Below are 21,099 nucleotides of genomic sequence, written 5' to 3' on the forward strand. Positions count from 1 at the left end.
TTATGTAAAATAATTCACCTAATCATTCCTATTTCCCTGCCTGAACTCCTGAATATAATTTCTAATATGGGAGTATCTTCTAGCCCACTAGATATTATTCCCACCAAGTTTTTAATTGAAATCAAGGAGTGTGTTGGGCCCGACTTATTGACGATGTTAAATAGCTCACTATCTGCTGGCTGTGTCCCTGATTATTTTAAAATTGCCTGTATTCAACCAGTCCTCAAAAAAAACTGGACCTGATCCCACTATCCTCGATAGCTTTCGCCCGATTTCAAAATGACCTTTTATCTCTAAAATCCTGGAAAAAATAGTCTGAGCAGCTTCTGGCAGTTATGGTAAACAATAGTGTCTTTAAAAATTCCAATCAGGTTTTCGTAAGTACCATAGCACTGAGCTTTTGACACGCCTAGACCATGAAACTTTGTTACATTCTTTCATCTCCTGGCGACATGATTATTGCAGCAGCCTTTTTACCTGCTTGAACCAGAAAACACTCAAACGGCTGCAGACTGTTCAAAACTCAGCTGCCAGGCTTTTAACAAGATCTAGAAAATATGACCATATCACACCTGTTCTAGCATCTCTACATTGGCTTCCCGTTTAGGATTGATTTTAAGATTTTGTTGATTACTTTTAAGGCTTTACAGGACTTGGCCCCAGCTTATAACTCAGAGCGTTTAGCTAGTTTTTGTGCCGTCTCTAGTCTGAGGTCCTCAGGCAGTAGACTGCTGTTCCTCCCAGTGTCCAGGCTCCAAACTAAAATGGACAGAGCTTTCTCCATACGGGCACCGAAGCTCTGGAACGACTTGCCTGAGGAAATTAGGTTGACTGAGTAACTGCCCATTTTTAAATCTCTCCTCAAAACCCACTTTTATCCGAGAGCCTTTCCAGATTTCATTTGAGCCTGCCTTTGTTTTTATTCCTGTCTTTCATCCTTTTGTTTTCATATGGCTCATTATTGTCTGTATATCACATGTTTTTTATGCTTTGTTCTAATTGTTCTAATTGTGCTTTTATTTGTTCATCACTTTGTTGATTTACTATTTATATAGCACTTTTCAAGTTACAGAGTGCCTGAATCAACCGAACAGAGTGCCTACCTGAAGGAGGGTAAATAATACCTGCTTATATAACCCCGCCAACCCCCCAATCAGGTCATCAGGATTCTGATGCCGAGCCCTGGCCTTGTAGTGGCAGCTATGACCAAAGGGGGGGCAGGGGGTCGGCACAGTCTGTAGAGGAGGTTGAGGAGGAGGAGCATCATTACATCATGTCTGTAGAGGAGGAGGAGGAGGAGGAGGAGCATCATTACATCATGTCTGTAGAGGAGGTTGAGGAGGAGCATCATTACATCATGTATGTAGAGGAGGAGGAGGAGGAGCATCATTGCATCATGTCTGTAGAGGAGGAGGAGGAGGAGGAGGAGGAGCATCATTTCATCATGTCTGTAGAGGAGGAGGAGGAGGAGCATCATTACATCATGTCTGTAGAGGAGGAGGAGCATCATAACATCATGTCTGTAGAGGAGGAGGAGGAGGAGCATCATTACATCATGTCTGTAGAGGAGGAGGAGCATCATTGCATCATGTCTGTAGAGGAGGAGGAGCATCATTACATCATGTCTGTAGAGGAGGAGGAGCATCATTACATCATGTCTGTAGAGGAGGAGGAGGAGGAGCATCATTACATCATGTCTGTAGAGGAGGAGGAGCATCATTACATCATGTCTGTAGAGGAGGAGGAGCATCATTACATCATGTCTGTAGAGGAGGAGGAGGAGGAGGAGGAGCATCATTACATCATGTCTGTAGAGGAGGAGGAGCATCATTACATCATGTCTGTAGAGGAGGAGGAGGAGGAGGAGGAGCATCATTACATCATGTCTGTAGAGGAGGAGGAGCATCATTACATCATGTCTGTAGAGGAGGAGGAGCATCATTACATCATGTCTGTAGAGGAGGAGGAGCATCATTACATCATGTCTGTAGAGGAGGAGGAGGAGGAGCATCATTACATCATGTCTGTAGAGGAGGATGAGGAGGTGAATCATTACATCATGTCTTTAGAGGAGGAGGTGAACTCATCGTAACATATCTTGTTAGAAATTTGTTTCCATAGCAACCTGACGTCCCTCAAACCCTTTTTCTCTTCACCGGCTTGTCCAAGAAGTCATTCAGCCACACCCCAAACTCTTTATTGTGTTTGGGGTGTGTGTAGGTGTTTGTGTGTGGGTGTTTATATGGTGTGTGTGTGTGTGTGTGTGTGTGTGTGTGTGTGTGTGTGTGTGTGTGTGTGTGCGTGTGCGTGTGTGTGTGGTGTGTGTGTGTGTGTGTGTGTGTGTGTGTGTGTGTGTGTGTGTTTGTATGGGGCATGTTTGTATATTTAGTCTGCTCTAAGGTCATGCTTTCTCTCTCATAGTGGTAGCTACATGTTATATAACTCTCTAACATGTAATATAACTATCGCACTGTTAACTACATTTAATATAATGCTATCACACTTTTAACTACATGCTATATAACTCTTATTAACTGTAAACTACATGTTATATAACTATTACACTGTTAACCATATGTCATATATAACTCAATCGCCCTGTTAACCACTTGTAATATAACGCTATCAAACTGTTAACCTCATGTTACATAACTCATGAATCCCACTCATTCCTTCTATTGGTTCATCCGTCAGGTAAAACCCAACCTACTTCCTGGGAACGGCCTGGGAACATTCCACAAACAAAGTCATCGGCTATCCCTGCTCTCTCTTTGTTTGCCAGAACCAGACTATTGACACACCCCAAAGCCCTCAATCCCAACCAGAGCTGGAGCTGTCCCTCACCCTCACCCCTCTATCTCTAACCCTCACCTAACCCTCACCCCTCTATCTCTAACCCTCACCCCTCTATCTCTAACCCTCACCTAACCCTCACCCCTCTATCTCTAACCCTCACCCCTCCATCTTTAATCCTACCTCTAACCTTCACCCTAACCATCTATCTCTAACTCTAACCCTTACTCTCTATCTCTAAGACTAACCCTCGGACCCTAACCCTAGCCCCTCTCTCTAACCCTAACCCCTCTATCTCTTACCCTCTGACCCTAACCCTCTACCTTTACCTCTAAACCTAGCTCTCCCCCAAACCCTAACCCAGTCAGAAAGGACAGAACTGGGAGTTCACCGCTTGCTTTAACTGGGAGGACACAGCTGAAATGAGAGCTGGACTGGCGCGTGGGAGACTGGATCTAGAGGTGATGTTTAGAAGCTTTGTTACCTGTAAACAAACCTTATCCGTTGCTAAGCAACCAGGAGACTGTGATTGACAGGACACTTCCATCCAGTATTTCAGTTGGTTGAATCGTATCATCATGGTGAGAGTATCAGCCCTGTGTGGTTTACCGCTCAGTAACCACGACGATACCACGTCAGGACCACTGCTCCACCCTGGGCTCACAGTGTCCTGCTCCACCCACTAGGCCTACAGCGTCCTGCTCCACCCGGACCTCCACCCACTGGGCCTACAGCGTCCTGCTCCACCCAGACCTCCACCCACTGGGCCTACAGCGTCCTGCTCCACCCGGACCTCCACCCACTGGGCTTACAGCGTCCTGCGCCACCCAGACCTCCACCCACTGCGCCTACAGCGTCCTGCGCCACTCAGACCTCCACCCTGACCTCCACCCGGACCTCCACCCACTTGGCCTACAGCGTCCTGCGCCACTCAGACCTCCACCCAGACCTCCACCCACTGGGCCTACCGCGTCCTGCTGTCACTATATCTAATTATTCATGCATCTATAGTTTGATGTAGTTATTATTATTAGCCTAGGTTGTGTGTGCTCACTTGTAGTTGTCACTTTATTTTAGCTTTCTTTTATTTGGCTCCGCTTATAGTGCCCTATTCCCCTTGATGCATTTTTCCAGTTTATACTTTTCTAATGAATATGCCTGTATTTTACTGATGTGTTGCGGTTCCCCTACTTCCCCTTCCCCTCTTGGAGCCTTACAAAGGGGAAACGACACCTACAGAGAACAAGAGGGGAGGCAAGGAGAACAACCACACACGTAACAAACTCTATCACACTGTTAACTTCCTCTATTATAACTCTCTCTCTCACACTTTTAACTACATGTTATATAACTCTATCATACTTTTAACTACATGTTATATAACGTTATCACACTGTTAGCTTCATCTTATATAACTCTCTCTATCACACTTTTAAGTACATGTTCTATAACTATCACACTGTTAACTACATGTTACATAACTCTATCACACTGTTAACCAAAAGTTCTATAACTCTCTATCACACTGTTAACGGCATGTTATATTCTAATACACTGTTAACTACATGTTAAATAACTATCACATTGTTAACCACATGTTATATAACTCTATCACACTGTTAAAATTATTTTACATAACTCATGAATCCCACTCAGTCCTATTTTTTTCATCGTCAGGTAAAACCCAACCTACTTACTGGGAACGGCCGCATTCCACAAACAAAGTCATCGGCTATCCCTGCTCTCTCTTTGTTTGCCAGAACCAGACTATTGACACACCCCAAAGCCCTCAATCCCAACCAGAGCTGGAGCTGTCCCTCAACCTCACCCTAACCCTCACCCCCCTATCTCTTACCCTCACCCTCACCCCACTATCTCTAACCCTCACCCCTCCATCTTTAATCCTACCTCCTAACCTTCACCCTAACCATCTATCTCTAACTCTAACCCTTACTCTCTATCTCTAAGACTAACCCTCTAACCCTAACCCTCGCCCTTCTATCTCTATCTCTAACCCTCCCCAGGTGATGTTTAGAAGCTTGGTTACCTGTAAACAAACCTTATCCGTTGCTAAGCAACCAGGAGACTGTGATTGACAGGACACTTCCATCCAGTATTTCAGTTGATTGAATCGTATCACCATGGTGAGAGTATCAGCCCTGTGTGGTTTACCGCTCAGTTACAACGACGATACCACGTCAGGACCACTGCTCCACCCTGGGCTCACAGCGTCCTGCTCCACCCAGACCTCCACCCACTGGGCCTACAGCGTCCTGCTCCACCCAGACCTCCACCTACTGACCGCTCCCCTCTGTGTGTCCCGACATAGGGTCAGGGTCGTGGAGACGTCCTCATCACCGTGGAGACGACCTCATCACCGTGGAGACGTCATCATCACCGTGACGACCGTCCTCATTATCTTGGAGACGTCCTCATCACCGTGATGACCGTCCTCATCACCCTGGAGATGTCCTCATCACCTTGGAGACCGTCCTCGTCACAAACACAGGCTGGGATGGAGAGTTGATGACATCACTGACCTGCTGACTATAGTGGTATCACTAGAACTAGTTAGATATGTAGACTAGTTGTATCACTATATGTAGTTTGAAATACATCTATTGATGCACTTAGACACATCAACAGTGATGGATCCTGGGGTCATTGGGTGTTTCGGGTCTCGCAACATCATACACCCTCAACCAGGCGACCCAGCCGGGATTGATCAAGTCCCAACTTGTGTCTAAGTAGCATGTACCCACGGATCACCCCTCTTGATCCACAGCCATCTAGAGGCCTTCTCAGCTGCCTCTGTGGTGGTCTTGATGGCCTTTCTCTGACGTGCACCTGTGACTCCAAGCATGCTGCATGCTTTGCAGAGAGATCGCGCTGCAAAGCCTCTACAGCCCACCTCTATTGGCACACACCGGGCACGCCACCCCCGTCTGCGGCACTCCTCCACTGAGTTGGCATACTTGGCACGCTTCCTCTCATTGGCCTCTTCCATGCGCTCCTCCCAGGGAACTGTCAGCTCCAGTAGGACCACCTGTTTGGTTGAATCTGAGAACAGAACTATGTCTGGTCTCAGGGTGGTTTCCACAATGTGCTCTGGGAATCTGAGCTGCTTCCCCAGGTCGGCCTTCATCTGCCAGTCCGGTGCGGTTCCAAGGAGTCCCGCTGCCCCCCTTGGCTTCGGCTTCTCCCCTGCTCGAATGAAAGCAATCGCCTGCCTTGCTGGTCGGAGAGGCTTGTTCTGGGTGATGCTGGTGAAGATGGTTTCTGCTATCGCCTTCAGCACCTGGTCGTGGCGCCAAGTGTAGCGTCCTTCTCCCAGGGCTTTTGAGCAACAGCTGAGGATGTGCTCTAGTGTTCCCCTTCTGAGGCACAAAGGACATGATGGTGCGTCAACCTTGCCCCAGCAGAAGAGGTTGGATGGGCTGGGTAAGACGTCATAGACGGACGCAATCAGGAACTCAGACCAGGAGCTCAGACCAGGAGATCTTGCGGTCCACTGCCTGTTCCCATCTCGTCCATGCGCCTTGCTGTCGCATCCCCACCATATGGCTAGTACGCAGTTCCTCCACGCCAGCTCTCACTTCCTCTTGGACCAATCGGCGTCTGTCTTTGCCCAGGGCTTTATCGTAGCGTGTGGTTGCAACGCTACCAAGCCCTGCTCGTCCAGATGCCACTGGGCCGACCAGCACGCTGTGACGCAAGCGTGACTCCGCCTGCTCGACTGCTTCCTGCGCCCTCCACTTCCTTCCAGTCCTGACTACGATGCCAGCCTGGGAGACCTTTGGATCACTGGATTCCCTGTACTGCAGCACCTCTCTTGCACGGGTAACCATGAACTCCTCATTCAGGCTGCTAATGGGGAGCTTCAGTTTGTTCTTGTGCCCGTATAGAGCGATAATGCTCAGGCTTCGTGGCAGGCCCAGCCATCTACGGAGGTAACGGCTGATCCTCCTCTCGAAGCCCTGTACTGTTGTTATCGGGAACTCGTACACAAGCAGGGGCCACAGAATCCTGGGGAGAACACCGTGCTGGTAAATCCAGGCCTTGAATTCACCAGGCAGACCCGACTTGTCCACTGCTGTCAGCCATGCCTCCAGCTCCCGATTTGTGGCCTTGATGGATGCAGCGTCCTTCAGGGTGCAATCAAAGGTCTTTCCGAGGCTCTTGATGGGTTTCTCGGTGACTGATGGAATCTGGGTGCCGTCCAGAGGGAAGCGTAACTTGTCCGTCACTTTCCCTCTCTTGAGCACCAGGGACCTAGATTTTGCAGGCTTGAAACACATCCGAGCCCAGGTGATGATCTTCTCCAAGCCCTGAAGGATCCATCGGCACCCCGGCACTGACGTCGTCGTTACTGTCAGGTCGTCCATAAAGGCTCTGATGGGGGGCTGGCGGACTCCAGACTTGGTGAGCGGACCTCTGCACTTGACTTCTGCTGACTTGACCAGCATGTTCATTGCCAAGGCAAAGAGAATCACTGAAAGGGGGCATCCGTGGCATACTGGTGAAGGAGTTGGACTGGTAACTGGAGGGTGGCCAGTTTGAATCCTGAGAAAATCCACGGATGAGGTGCCCTTGAGCAAGGCATCTGAAACCCCCACCTGCTCCCCGGGCGCTGTACCGCGACAGCCCACTGCTCCGGTAGTGCCGGTGTGCCCCCATGTGTGTGCCCCCATGTGTGTGCCCCCATGTGTGTGCCCCCATGTGTGTGGACCTCTGTGTGTGTATGTGTTCACCGGCTACCCGGATGGGTCAAAAGCAGAGAAAGAATTCCTAGTACATGGCGAAAAAAATAAAAATAAAATAGTGCATCCAGTGATGATCCCTTTCTCCAGGCGATGCCACTCAGATGACTGTGACTGTCCCAGAGGTGACTCTCAGCTTGAAACTCTTGTAATAGTCCAAGATAAGGTCCCTCATTTTACCTGGGACATGGTGCCGGTCCAGTGCTGTTTCCACTAGCTTATGAAGAATGGATCCATAAGCGTTGGTGAGATCGAGCCACAGCACTGCCAGGTCTCCTTTCCCTTCTCTTGCCTCTCTGATCAACTGCGTGACCACACCTCATTTGCTTCTAAATGTAAAGCTTTTTGCGTTGTAACCGGCCTGTGCTTTTCACATTTAGAAATCTCTTCTGTCCTACGCAATATCTCTTAGGAAACGAAATAGCAACGACACAATAGTTAGATATATAAATTAGTTTTTATCACTATATGTAACTATTCATATGTAACAATAATTTCATATATAGACTTGTTTTATCACTATATGTTACTATTCATGTATAACTATAGTTTGATGTATAGAATAGTTTTATCAATATATATATATAACTATTAATGCATAACTATAGTTTGATATATATTTGAATCCCTGTCCAAATCTCTGAATCTTAACATCTTGTGTGTGCCCATTGTGTCCTGCACTAGTACATAAATCACCCACATAGCTTGGGACTGGTCAGACAGGTTTCAAGTTTTTCCAATAAAACACTGGTGGGAGGGGAGGAGTCCTTGAAAAACAAATGTAATCAGTGAGCGTTCCATTCAGTCAGAGAATTCAGTCATCTGTAGCGAAGGCATCTACCCTGAGCTCAGATAGAAGTGTAGCTCTATAGAACTAGATCTCAGATAGAAGTGTAGCTCTATAGAACTAGACCTCAGATAGTAGTGCAGCTTTATAGAACTAGACCTCAGATAGAAGTGCATCTCTATAGAACTAGATCTCAGATAGAAGTGCAGCTTTATAGAACTAGACCTCAGATAGAAGTGCAGCTCTATAGAACTAGATGAGCAGAATGGCGTCGACCTCTGCTGACGTGCTGCCGACTGGCAGCCGGATCTTCACCTCCATCCCAGACCTCTTCTTCATCCCTGAGTTTGTGAGTACATCCTCTACTCACATGCCCTCATTCGCTACTCACCCTCCCTTAAAACATATCTACGCCTGACTGACTGACTGTTTACTGACTGACTGTTGACTGACGGATTGACAGATTGTTGACTGACTGACTGTTTACTGACTGACTGACTGACTGTTGACTGACGGATTGACAGATTGTTGACTCACTGACTGTTGACTGACTGCCTGCTGAATGGCGGATTGACAGACTGTTGACTGACTGACTAACATAATTGTGGAGAATGGGATTAGCGCGGGATTAGAATGTTATTCACATATATATACCTATATCTACAGATAAATGTATTATGTATTATAGATTTATACAAAATCAAGGACAAAACGGAAGCATAGCTACCTGAACGCTAACAGCATAGCTACCTGAAGGCTAACTCTTCTCTAACTAAACTCCCTTCATTGAACAGAACTGGTTTCTCCAGTTGGATGATTGACTCATCTCCTATTGGTCAAAAGTCCAACGGTCTAATGTTGCTTAGCAACAATAGAAAGGCTTGGCACGCAGACAAGGTCATCATAGTGACATCCATTAGTGCTGCTGACGTCATAGACAAACTCAGAACCAGAACACATGACGTTTCAGGGAAGTAGCTTAGCATTGTGTCTGGAGTAGCATGTTTTGTTTTTTTTACCTTTATTTATCCAGGAAGGTCCCATTGAGATATAGTATCTCGTCTTCCAGGGAGTCCAGGCCAAGATAGCCGACAAGTACAGTTACAGTACAGAGAAGACATAAACCACAAGCAAGAATACATTTAAAAATGTTAATGATACAGAGAAGAGGCCAGGAACAGTGCTATGCTACCCTATGGAAGGTATACACTACTATGCTAGATAGCATATGCTACGCTGCACATGTGATACTGCAACATGTTATCCTTCTATCTGACGAGGCAGGTTTGTTGAAACATGTCACGTGACTAGGTGATGAGGAACTGTTCCAAACCAGACTGCACTGCAACCTGTTTACCAAGGGAGGGTAACACAGTCATGGGGGGTGTGTGTGTGTGTGGGGTGTGTCTGTCGGATGTGTGTGTGTGTGTGTGTGTGTGTGTGTGTGTGTGTGTGTGTGTGTGTGTGTGTGTGTGTGTGTGTGTGTGTGTGTGTGTATGTGTGTACCGGTGCGTGTGTGTGTGTGTCCTTGTGTGTGTGTTTGTGTGTGTGTGTGTGTGTGTGCGTCCTTGTGTGTGTGTGTGTGTGTGTGTGTGTTTGTGTGTGTAACGGTGTGTGTGTGTGTGTGTGTGTGTGTGTGTGTGTGTGTGTGTGTGTGTGTGTGTGTGTGTGTGCAGGTCTTCGGGGGTCTGGTATGGACGCTGGTCGCCTCCAACCTTGTGGAACCTGAAAACCCCCTGGGCTGGGTCATGTTCGTCTCCATCTTCTGCTTCGTCATGACAACGCTCTGGTTCTTCATCTTCGCCTGTGGAGCCAATCAGGGTGGCATCTGGCCCTCCTTGGTAAGACACATCCTCTCCTCCTCCCTCGACTCCTTTCATCCTCCCTCTCTCCTCTCCTCCTCCCTCATCTCCTCTCCTCCTCCCTCACCTCCTCTCCTCCTCTGGTCTCCAGGATGTGGCCTACCACTTTGTTGCCGTGCTGTTGTACCTGAGTGCGTCTGTGGTGCTGGCCTACTTGACCGTGGCGATAGGAACTGTTGCATCAGCTGTCCCCGTGCTGCCGCCCAGCGCCCTCAAGATCTACCGCCTGGACATCGCTGCTGTGGTAAGGACTCTGGGGTTAGACAGTACAGAGACATGTCATTAAGGAGCGGGTAGGGGTTAGACAGTACAGAGACATGTCATTAAGGAGCGGGTAGGGGTTAGACAGTACAGAGACAGGTCATTATGGAGCGGGTAGGGGTTAGACAGTACAGAGACAGGTCATTATGGAGCGGGTAGGGGTTAGACAGTACAGAGACAGGTCATTATGGAGCGGGTAGGGGTTAGACAGTACAGAGACAGGTCATTAAGGAGCGGGTAGGGGTTAGACAGTACAGAGACAGGTCATTATGGAGCGGGTAGGGGTTAGACAGTACAGACACAGGTCATTATGGAGCGGGTAGGGGTTAGACAGTACAGAGACAGGTCATTAAGGAGCGGGTAGGGGTTAGACAGTACAGACAGGTCATTAAGGAGCAGGTAGGGGTTAGACAGTACAGAGACAGGTCATTAAGGAGCGGGTAGGGGTTAGACAGTACAGACAGGTCATTAAGGAGCAGGTAGGGGTTAGACAGTACAGAGACAGGTCATTAAGGAGCGGGTAGGGGTTAGACAGTACAGACAGGTCATTAAGGAGCAGGTAGGGGTTAGACAGTACAGAGACAGGTCATTAAGGAGCGGGTAGGGGTTAGACAGTACAGACAGGTCATTAAGGAGCAGGTAGGGGTTAGACAGTACAGACAGGTCATTAAGGAGCAGGTAGGGGTTAGACAGTACAGAGACAGGTCATTAAGGAGCGGGTAGGGGTTAGACAGTACAGAGACAGGTCATTGTGGAGCGGGTAGGGGTTAGACAGTACAGAGACAGGTCATTAAGGAGCAGGTAGGGGTTAGACAGTACAGAGACATGTCATTATGGAGCGGGTAGGGGTTAGACAGTACAGTGACAGGTCATTAAGGAGCAGGTAGGGGTTAGACAATACAGCGACAGGTCATTAAGGAGCAGGTAGGGGTTAGACAGTACAGTGACAGGTCATTAAGGAGCAGGTAGGGGTTAGACAATACAGCGACAGGTCATTCAGGGGTGTATTTTGTGTATTGATATTGTGGTTATCTCTCTCTCCAGGTGATGTCTTATCTCACCACACTGCTCTATTTTCTACATGCCATCTTCTCTGCTCTGCGGTGGAAGAGCTCCTGAGGAATGAAGATCAACAATGTTCAGACAGCCCTTAGATTAGAATCAATTAATCAGTTGAAGATGATATGGTGATTATCACCATATCATCATCAGCTGATATCTACTATTAGATATCAGCATAGCATACGATCAGAATACTATACTGTAAAAAGTAGAGAACTTTAGGTTATTTTTAGCTTCAGCATCCTAAATATTCTGAGCAAAACATGTTATATAAACTATATGAACCTCCCTGGATACCTCGACCCTAACCCTCACCCTCGAACCCTAATCTTCTTTCACTAACCCTCACCATCTATCCCTAACTCCCTAACCCCAACTCTCTAACCTCCAACGGTCTAAACTATTTTACTTGATTAAAGTAACTAGAGGAGACATTTTACAGTCTCCTCAACAGGTCGTCTTAGTTAGTTAGTTTGGACAGGGCTAGGATTAGCTTCAGCTAGCCATTTCAGTGAGTTAGTTTAGACCTGGGCTAGGGTTAGCTTCAGCTAGCCATTTTAGTGAGTTAGTTTAGACCTGGGCTAGGGTTAGCTTCAGCTAGCCATTTCAGTGAGTTAGTATAGACCTGGGCTAGGGTTAGCTTCAGCTAGCCATTTTAGTGAGTTAGTTTAGACCTGAGCTAGGGTTAGCTTCAGCTAGCCATTTTAGTGAGTTAGTTTTGACCTGGGCTAGGGTTAGCTTCAGCTAACCATTTTAGTGAGTTAGTTTTGACCTGGGCTAGGGTTAGCTTCAGCTAACCATTTTAGTGAGTTAGTTTAGACCTGGGCTAGGGTTAGCTTCAGCTAGCCATTTCTGTGAGTTAGTTTAGACCTGGGCTAGGGTTAGCGTCAGTAGCCATTTCAGTGAGTTAGTTTAGACCTGGGCTAGGATTAGTCCAGGTCCCTTTTTTTATGTTTCCGTTAATATTCGCAAAAAAAACAAAAACATATACACTTGACATTTGAATCTGAGATGTGTAATAAATATATTTGATATTAATTTGACCGGTCTGAATTATTTCAGAATATATAGAATATCCCTTACAATTAGGGTTGCCAACCGTCCCGTAAAATACGGAATCGTCCCTTATTTGGCAATTAAATGTTGCGTCCCGTATTGAACCAATACGGGACGTAATTTGTTCCGTATTTCCATAAATCTCCAATACACATGTCTGTCACACACACAAATACTAAATCTAACAATGATCAAAACAAAACACAGGGAATACGGTACTACGGTCAGCAAAATTGTCGCGGCGGGATCTACGCAAGACCCGCTCCGGTCATCTGTGTGTATGCGCATGCGTGTGGTGGTCACGGTTGCCTAGCGACAGACACCACACACCGGCGCTGCTCACAAAACCCGCGCCTTTTAAAAATGCCCACTACACCCGGTACTCCACCACGTCCTCAAAAGCGTAAACGCTTGCAGAAATACGGACGTGAGTGGGAAGACGCACATCCTTGGCTGGACAGCGTCAGTGGAGATGTTTACAAGGCAAGTTGTAAAATATGTCGGCGAGTGTTTTCAGTGGCGCACGGTGGTCTGTCTGACATCAGACAGCATGCAACAGGAGAGCAACACTGCAGACACGAAAGATCACAGAAGACCCAAGCGTCAGTGTCACAGTTCTTCATACCCCAATCATCTCCTGAGGTTGATACGGTATGAGACATTATGTTGTGATTGATTTCCTATCTGGTTGTGCTTTTGCCAGAACATCGCAGTGCATGGGCAGAGCCTATTTTAGTAAACTGTTGTGGTTTGATTGATGTTTAGGATGTTGAGTTTCAAAAGTTGAATGAACGACCATTTATTTAATATACAGAAGTATATAAATATTATATATGGCCACTTAAAGAACAAATCATACTAATGGATTAACAGTTAATAAATAAATAAATACATTTGTTAAAAGAAAACCTTTATTCTTTAATATACATACATTTCCTAGATCATTTCCCAGCATCCACTGGATGTGTGGAAAGGATCTTCTCCAGAATGGCCAACAAATGGAGTGAATGCAGGAACAGGTGCTCCACAGAGCTCATGAGAAGTGAGCTCCTGATCACTCTCAACTTTGAGCAGTCCTGTTCAGAGTTTTACAACAGCGCTTTGAAAGACAAAGAGTTACTCAGTGCTGCAAGGAGTAACAAGAAGTACACCTGGAAAAAGAAGTAACAGTTTTGAGGGGAGGAGTAATGTTGAGGGAAGGAGTAATGATTTGCACTTTCTTTTTTTACATAAGTTTATAAGTGTTTTTGTTGTTTATTTGTACTGGTTTTTTTTGTAAAATTTTTCAAAGAGAGTCCCTATAGTTATGCACTTAAAAAGTAACATGAAGTTCTCAGTTTATTTAGTTTATATTTTAAAAGTTCATCGCCACACAAAGAGATTTCATTCAAGATTTAATTGACTGAACTTTATAAGAGAATGTTATGTGGTAATAAAGCATTTCAAGCTTTAAGTATGACTAATTGCTTTCTTGATCAACCCTTTACTAAAAACACCAGCACAAAATAAAACATACCACTAATGCGGGCGCCCCGCCCCACAGGAGTCGGCCCGTGGTGGGCGTCCCTTATTTTAATTTCTGAAAGTTGGCAACCCTACTTACAATACCCGCTCCTAACTGGTTACCCTGAATGTGAGGACTCATGGACCTAGTTGCGTCTTGCTTACGGTCTCTCCAAAGAAATTGAACAAATTGAAACTGTGGCATGTTTTATTGTGTTCAGGTTTGACCCAGAATATGACATTGGAACATCCTCTCATTTCTGTTTTAACCTCTTTGTATGTTGGTGGTTGTACGTCATGACACATCGTCATGACGACGTCATGAAACGTCATGTCCTGTCGTCATGTCCTGTCGTCATGACGATGTCTGGGGCAGTCCAGGTCCCCAGTGGCCCCGTCTCCTGGGCGGTCCTGATGCGGCGTCGTCGTGGTTACCAGATGGTGCGTTTGGCCGAGGCCCAGACGGAGCGCTTGGAGCCCTGCGCCACGCGCACGTCGGCCCAGTGCAGCCGGGCGTCCGGGGCGTGGTCCTGGGGCTCCGCGTCGGGCCGGGCCCCGCCCTCCGGCCGCGCCACCAGCAGGGGGAGGGGCCCCCGCTCCCCCTGGAACTCCACCACGTTCAGGCGCTGCCGGTCGGCCCGCGACTGGTGGGTCTCCTGCCCAACACACGCCCCACGACATCATCAGCATCACGACGTCATCAGCATCACGACGTCATCAGCATCACGACATCATCAGCATCACAACATCATCAGCATCATCAGCATCATCAGCATCATGCCATCATCCTCATCATGAAATCGTCATCATCATGAAATCGTCATCATCATGACATGATCATAACATTAGCATCATGACATCATCATCTTAATGATTTGTTTCAATGGATTTTCATGTAAATCGATTTAAATGGCAAAACAGTCTGATGGCCGGTGAACAGAGAGTACCTGATTGGCCAGGCCGGTGAACAGAGAGTACCTGATTGGCCAGGCCGGTGAACAGAGAGTACCTGATTGGCCAGGCCTGTGAAGAGAGAGTACCTGATTGGCTAGGCCGGTGAACAGGGCCCTAGTGATGTTCAGCAGGTTGGTGGAGCCGTCCACCTTGCAGTACATGTCCTGAATCCCCATCAGTTTACACATAGTGATGACCGCCCGGTGGCAGTGGAGACCGTAACCTGGAGACACACAAGGAGAAGGACGGAGAAGGACGGACAGGGACAGACAGACCGGGAGACACACAAGTAAATTATAATTGAATTCTGATAAACTGAATCAGTGGCAGATTATCTGACAAATGGAAGACTGAGGACATCCCTGACGAGAGAGGGAGAAAGAGAAACAGACCTCTGACCTCTCAGACTAACCTCTGACCTCTCAGACTGACCTTGGTGCTGCTTCTTCATGCGGAGGGTCGTCTTCTTAAACGTAGATTCAATGTCGTGATAAACTGGAAGAAAAACACAAGGTTTCAGCGTACGCACACACACACACACACACACACACACACACACACACACACACACACACACACACACACACACACACACACACACACACACACACACACACACACACACACACACACACACACACACACACACACACACTCACTGGTGTGGTTGTCGTATCTCTCGATGTAGTACAGGTAGTGGACCGCTCGATTCTTCGCCTGCACAAAATGAAGATGTGCCCCCTAGGTTAAGATGTCACCCTTTGCATTTTTTATGCTTTGTGACAAGAGTGAGAAAGACAGGTAGGTATGGGAGATAGAAGGGAGGACATGGAGCAAAGGACCACGGGCAGGATTCGAACCGGGGTCGCTGCGATCAGGACCGAGCCTTAAATGGTACGCACCCTACCAGCTGAGCTACCGGGGTACACCTCAGATGACCCCCTTAAATTAAGACCTCGCTTCCGATTTTATATGATTCTGGGTTCTTTTTCCTTAAAGTGAGTTTTCGGTGAGTTGATCACCTGTCATGTGATGAGGACAGGGTCATGTGATGAGGACAGGGTCAGGTGATGAGGACAGGGTCAGGTGATGAGGACAGGGTCAGGTGATGAGGACAGGGTCAGGTGATGAGGACAGGGTCAGGTGATGAGGACAGGGTCAGGTGATGAGGACAGGGTCAGGTGATGAGGACAGGGTCAGGTGATGAGGACAGGGTCAGGTGATGAGGACAGGGTAATGTGATTGTTGAATGGATTAAATTGGCTGGGGGGGGGGGGGTTCACACAGGTATATAATATCTAAATATTGAAGAAAGCACCTTAGAGCGTGTCTGGGCTTCCAGAAGCTGGCTGTGACCCTGAAGTGATAGAATATATAAAGTAAATATAATGAGTTCTCCTTACCTTTCTCAGCGCTGTTGTCCTGTCAGCTGCTTTACCGAGAGCAAACCCTGAGAGGAAACAGTTGCTTTAGACCTCCTCTACATTGAGCAGCTAGAACGCATCTACATAGAGCAGCTAGACCTCCTCTACATAGAGCAGTTAGACCTGCTCTACATAGAGAAGCTAGACCTGCTCTACATAGAGCAGCTAGACCTGCTCTACATAGAGCAGCTAGACCCGTACTATATAGAGCAGCTTAACTCCTCTACATAGAGCAGCTAGACCTACTTTACATAGATCAGATAATAAATAATAATAATAATACATTTAATTTAGAGGCGCCTTTCAAAACACCCAAGGTCACCTTACAGAGCATATAGTCATCATACATTTTTTTAAAAAACAAGACATTGTGGAAAAAATAAATAAATAAATAAATAATTAAATAAATAAACATAAGCAATAAGAAATAAATAAAACAAAAACAAGACAAAACAAAACAAAAAAACAATCAAAACAGTGATCAGTTAGACGTTGTGTGCGAGTTTGAACAGGTGAGTTTTGAGTTGTGACTTGAAGGTTGTAATGGTGATAGACCCCCTCTACCTAGATCAGCTAGACCTGCTGTACATAGATCAGCTAGACCTTGTCTACACAGAGCAGCTAGACCTCCTCTACAAAAATCTGCTTATCTCCTCTACATAGAGCAGCTACACCTCGTCTACATAGAGTAGCTAGACCCTCTCTACATAGAGCAGCTTCATCACAGAGCTGACCTGCTGCCCCGTTGCCGTTGCCCACGGCCACCAGACAGCTGATGGACCTCTTCCTCCCCTCCTTGGCTGTCATGTTGAAAACACTCTTCACCTAGTAAACAACAAACAGACATTTCACATTGTAAACAACAAAAATTTCACCTTGTGAACAAGAAACATTTCAATAAGTTAACAAACAACAATTTAATTAATTAAACAACAAAATTGTACAGGCCTACAGTAGCTGTTCCCCAGTTAATAACAGTTAGCTGATGGTTTGGTAATCTTAAAGGTGCAGTTTCTTTACCATAAAGGGGCAGGGTGTTTACCATAAAGGGGCAGTGTGTTTACCATAAAAAAGGGGAGTGTGTATACCATAAAGGGGCAGTGTGTTTACCATAAAGGGGGAGTGTGTTTATCTTAAAGGGGCAGTGCGTTTACCTTAAAGGTTGAGCCCTTTATATCTGCAGTATATAGGGGGTCCTCTTCCACGGGGTGCGCCATATTTGAATGGTGGCCCGGGTTGGACAAATGGCACTAGAGACTATGCATTTTAATATTTTCTGTCATTTTGGAATACCTACTGGCACTTTACAAAACACAGGACAGGGCAGGCCACTGCAGCTCCTCTGTCATTGGGGAGATAAGGGGGGGGTACAGTCTGCTTACTTTTAAACACCAGCCCTTTAAGGCTCCCTAGCTTAAGGTCTGTGAACTCAAGACTCAGCTAGCTTGGCTAAAAGAACATGGAGAGATCAATGAAGGGACTCACCTCAATCACACGCGAATCAAAGTCTTCAAATGACTCTGAAAGAGTGGAAATAACACTTTTTTAACTTAACTTTATACAAGCTGCTAGTAGATACAGATTATGTGTGATTTTGTGCCACCTGCTGGTGAAATGGTGCAGTATACTTAAGAGCAGTTACTGTAATTGAAATTGTGATGTCATGGAAGGAGATAACAACACAAAACTATGTACACAGCCTATGGGAGTGGCCTCCATGTCCCAACCCATTCTGCCGCGGACTTGTGATTGACTTTGAGCATCAGCACTTAGCTGAGCATGCATTGATATTCAAATCCCTGACCATGTCTGACGCGTGATTGTGATTGACTGATTGATTGATTGATTGTGCGTGTGCGTGCGTGTGTGTTTGCTTGTCTCTGTGTGCGAGAGTGTTCGTGTGTACCCCCGTTTGGCCCAGGGTCCGGGGCCCCCAGACTGATGCCCCCCCAGGAGTTTCCGGTCCATCCTCTTCCTCTCTTCACCTTCATCCTCCTCCTCTTCTCCCACTCATCTCTGGAACGCACTGCAGGAAGTGACATCACAACAGGCAGTTACATCAAAACAGGAAGTAACATCACAACAGGATGTTCCATTTTCCTGTAGTTTGTAGCGTGTAGTACTTACTTACTTAGTGTGCTTACTTACTTAGTACTTAATTAGTGTGTAGTAGAGTGTAGTGTGAAGTACTTGTTGTGTAGTAATAGAGTGTAGTATTTAGTGTGTAGTATTTAGTGTGTAGTAGTGTGTAGTGTGTAGTACTTAGTGTGCAGTAGTAGCGTGTAGTACTTGGTGTGTACCTAGTTCTGCCTGCATCTCTAGCTGCTCTGCGTCCCCCCGTCTGGAGACGGCCTGCGGCGCTCCGGCCCGGAACACCGGGGCGTTCAGCCCAGGCCACAGGAAGCCCGCCCTCCCTGGAACACACGCCACCGCCACCGCCATCATCATCATCATCATCATCATCACCATCATCATCATCATCACCATGTGATCTTTATATTGGTAATAAACAGACAGGTGAGCACACAGACAGGCAGGCGTCTCACCCTCTCCGATGTTTTGGCCCCTGTTGAGATCGGTCTTCATCTTGCGTTTGGTCCTCTTCCCGCGGCCCTTCCGGGCGCCGGCCCCCGTCTCTGCCAGGACCCCCCGCCACAGCTCATCGGCTGTTACTATGGAAACAATTCACACAACCGTTACTGTGGAAACACATAAGACACTTGTTACTATGAAAACACATCAGAACCGTTACTATTGAAACATACCACACAACCGTTACTATGGAAACACATCACAAATGTTACTATGGAAACACATTACACAACCGTTATTATGGAAACACATCAGACACCCCGTACTTTGGAAACACATTACACTACCGTTACTATGGAAAGACATCACACATCCTTTACTATGGAAACACATCATAAACAACCATTACTATGGGAACACATCACAGACACCTGTAACTTCTGTTACATCTGTTACTATGGAAACACGCCCCTTTATTACCGTTCTTGCTAAAATACCATCACGGTAGAAAGAGTGTGTCAATAAAGAAGAAGGATTAAGTAAACGTACATTTGTTGAAGAAGCTTCCATGCCTGACTGGCTGGAGGAGGGTCCGCTGGAGAGAGCCAAGAACCACAGCAGCCCCGCTGGCCTGGAGGGGAGCTGCAACCACACGCATCTCAGCACTGGAGCAGAGTACAGTTCTATATAGACTAGAGCCATGACCTAACTCTATCTAGAATAGAAGGGACAGTATACAGTTCTATATAGACTAGAGCCATGACCTAGCTCTATCTTGAATAGAAGGGACAGTATACAGTTCTATATAGACTAGAGCCATGACCTAGCTCTATCTAGAATAGAAGGCACAGTATACAGTTCTATAAAGACTAGAGCCATGACCTAACTCTATCTAGAATAGAAGGGACAGTATACAGTTCTATATAGACTAGAGCCATGACCTAGCTCTATCTAGAATAGAAGGGACAGTATACAGTTCTATATAGACTAGAGCCATGACCTAACTATCCAGAATAGAAGGGACAGTATACAGTTCTATATAGACTAGAGCCATGACCTAGCTCTATCTAGAATAGAAGGGACAGTATACAGTTCTATATAGACCAGAGCCATGACCTAACTATCTAGAATAAAAGGGACAGTATACAGTTCTATATAGACTAGAGCCATGACCTAGCTCTATCTAGAATAGAAGGGACAGTATACAGTTCTATATAGACTAGAGCCATGAACTAGCTCTATCTAGAATAGAAGGGACAGTATACAGATATATATGCACTAGAGCCATGAACTAGCTCTATATAGAAGGGACAGTATGACCTAGCTCTATATAGAAGGGACAGTATACAGTTCTATATAGACTGGGTGAATGAAACTGACACAGTTATGGAGTCGGTCTTCCTGTGATATAATTAACTACATGTATATCTTAATTATTATTATTATTACTGTTGGAGAGGCATTCACAACAATACTACAACCCTGCAGTATTGACCTGGAGGACACGGCAACTCTCTTACCAACCCCGCACCTGGAGGTGCGGGGTTGGTGTAGTGTGTAGTACTCCTCCACACCTCCTCCACACCTCCTCAACACATAATTAACACCTCCTTTATATCGCCCTGCTGAACACATTAAAAACATGGGAAGAAACGCGAAGTTATTTACCTCCGAGTGAGAAACGGAGGGCAAAACAAGCCCGCACGGAGGCCGCCATGTTGGATCTGTGGGGTCCTTCAGGAGGACGAGGCGGTTAACATGTGCCTGTTCGAAATAATACTCATTTAATATACCTTACACGAAGCAGATACAGCCTGGGAATCTGACCAATTGTCTGGCGATGTCAGGCTTATGTGTTTTATTTTATTTTATTTACAACATCATCAACAAATAAATAAATAACGCAGGTGAGATCTTCTATAGCACGGGTAGCAAACACGGTGCCCGCAGGCCTGTGTGGGCCCTTTTTTCAGAATGTAAATGTACGTTTTCTCAGTGACAGAGAACGAGGGAGAGAGCCAGAGATAGATAGAGAGCCAGAGAGAGAGAGAGAGAGAGAGAGAGAGAGAGAGAGAGAGAGAGAGAGAGAGAGAGAGAGAGAGAGA

The 21,099-nt window shown here is 46.4% G+C and overlaps 2 protein-coding genes and 1 pseudogene across 2 annotated transcripts; 1 reads left to right on the top strand and 2 right to left on the bottom strand.

Moving 5' to 3' along the window:
• Positions 1-5,453: 5,453 nt before the first annotated feature.
• On the bottom strand, positions 5,454-8,222 carry LOC130404966 (uncharacterized; annotated as a pseudogene).
• A 50-nt stretch (positions 8,223-8,272) lies between these two features.
• On the top strand, positions 8,273-12,595 carry LOC130404652 (myelin and lymphocyte protein-like). Its single transcript, XM_056609506.1, has 4 exons — positions 8,273-8,689; positions 10,017-10,181; positions 10,294-10,446; positions 11,508-12,595. The coding sequence occupies exons 1-4, from the start codon at positions 8,597-8,599 to the stop codon at positions 11,580-11,582; spliced, it is 486 nt and encodes a 161-aa protein (XP_056465481.1). The 5' UTR covers positions 8,273-8,596; the 3' UTR covers positions 11,583-12,595.
• A 1,662-nt stretch (positions 12,596-14,257) lies between these two features.
• On the bottom strand, positions 14,258-20,739 carry mrps5 (mitochondrial ribosomal protein S5). Its single transcript, XM_056609507.1, has 12 exons — positions 20,663-20,739; positions 19,544-19,636; positions 19,009-19,134; positions 18,763-18,876; positions 18,369-18,488; positions 17,948-17,982; positions 17,197-17,287; positions 16,442-16,488; positions 15,698-15,755; positions 15,471-15,533; positions 15,125-15,261; positions 14,258-14,740 (listed from the first exon to the last, which is right to left on the bottom strand). The coding sequence occupies exons 1-12, from the start codon at positions 20,709-20,711 to the stop codon at positions 14,516-14,518; spliced, it is 1,158 nt and encodes a 385-aa protein (XP_056465482.1). The 5' UTR covers positions 20,712-20,739; the 3' UTR covers positions 14,258-14,515.
• Between the last annotated feature and the right edge of the window lie 360 nt (positions 20,740-21,099).

This window comes from Gadus chalcogrammus, chromosome 15 (genome assembly GCF_026213295.1).
Source record: "Gadus chalcogrammus isolate NIFS_2021 chromosome 15, NIFS_Gcha_1.0, whole genome shotgun sequence".
NCBI classification, from domain to species: Eukaryota; Metazoa; Chordata; class Actinopteri; order Gadiformes; family Gadidae; genus Gadus; species Gadus chalcogrammus.

Coding starts and splice junctions, on each gene's coding strand:
- LOC130404652 (XM_056609506.1), top strand. CDS start 8,597: ATGAGCAGAATGGCGTCGACCTCTGCTGACGTGCTGCCGACTGGCAGC. Junction 8,690..10,016: donor TCTTCTTCATCCCTGAGTTT/GTGAGTACATCC, acceptor GTGTGTGTGCAG/GTCTTCGGGGGTCTGGTATG. Junction 10,447..11,507: donor GCCTGGACATCGCTGCTGTG/GTAAGGACTCTG, acceptor CTCTCTCTCCAG/GTGATGTCTTATCTCACCAC.
- mrps5 (XM_056609507.1), bottom strand. CDS start 20,711: ATGGCGGCCTCCGTGCGGGCTTGTTTTGCCCTCCGTTTCTCACTCGGA. Junction 17,983..18,368: donor GGACCCTGGGCCAAACGGGG/GTACACACGAAC, acceptor CCACTCTTTCAG/AGTCATTTGAAGACTTTGAT. Junction 15,756..16,441: donor GGACAACAGCGCTGAGAAAG/GTAAGGAGAACT, acceptor CATTTTGTGCAG/GCGAAGAATCGAGCGGTCCA.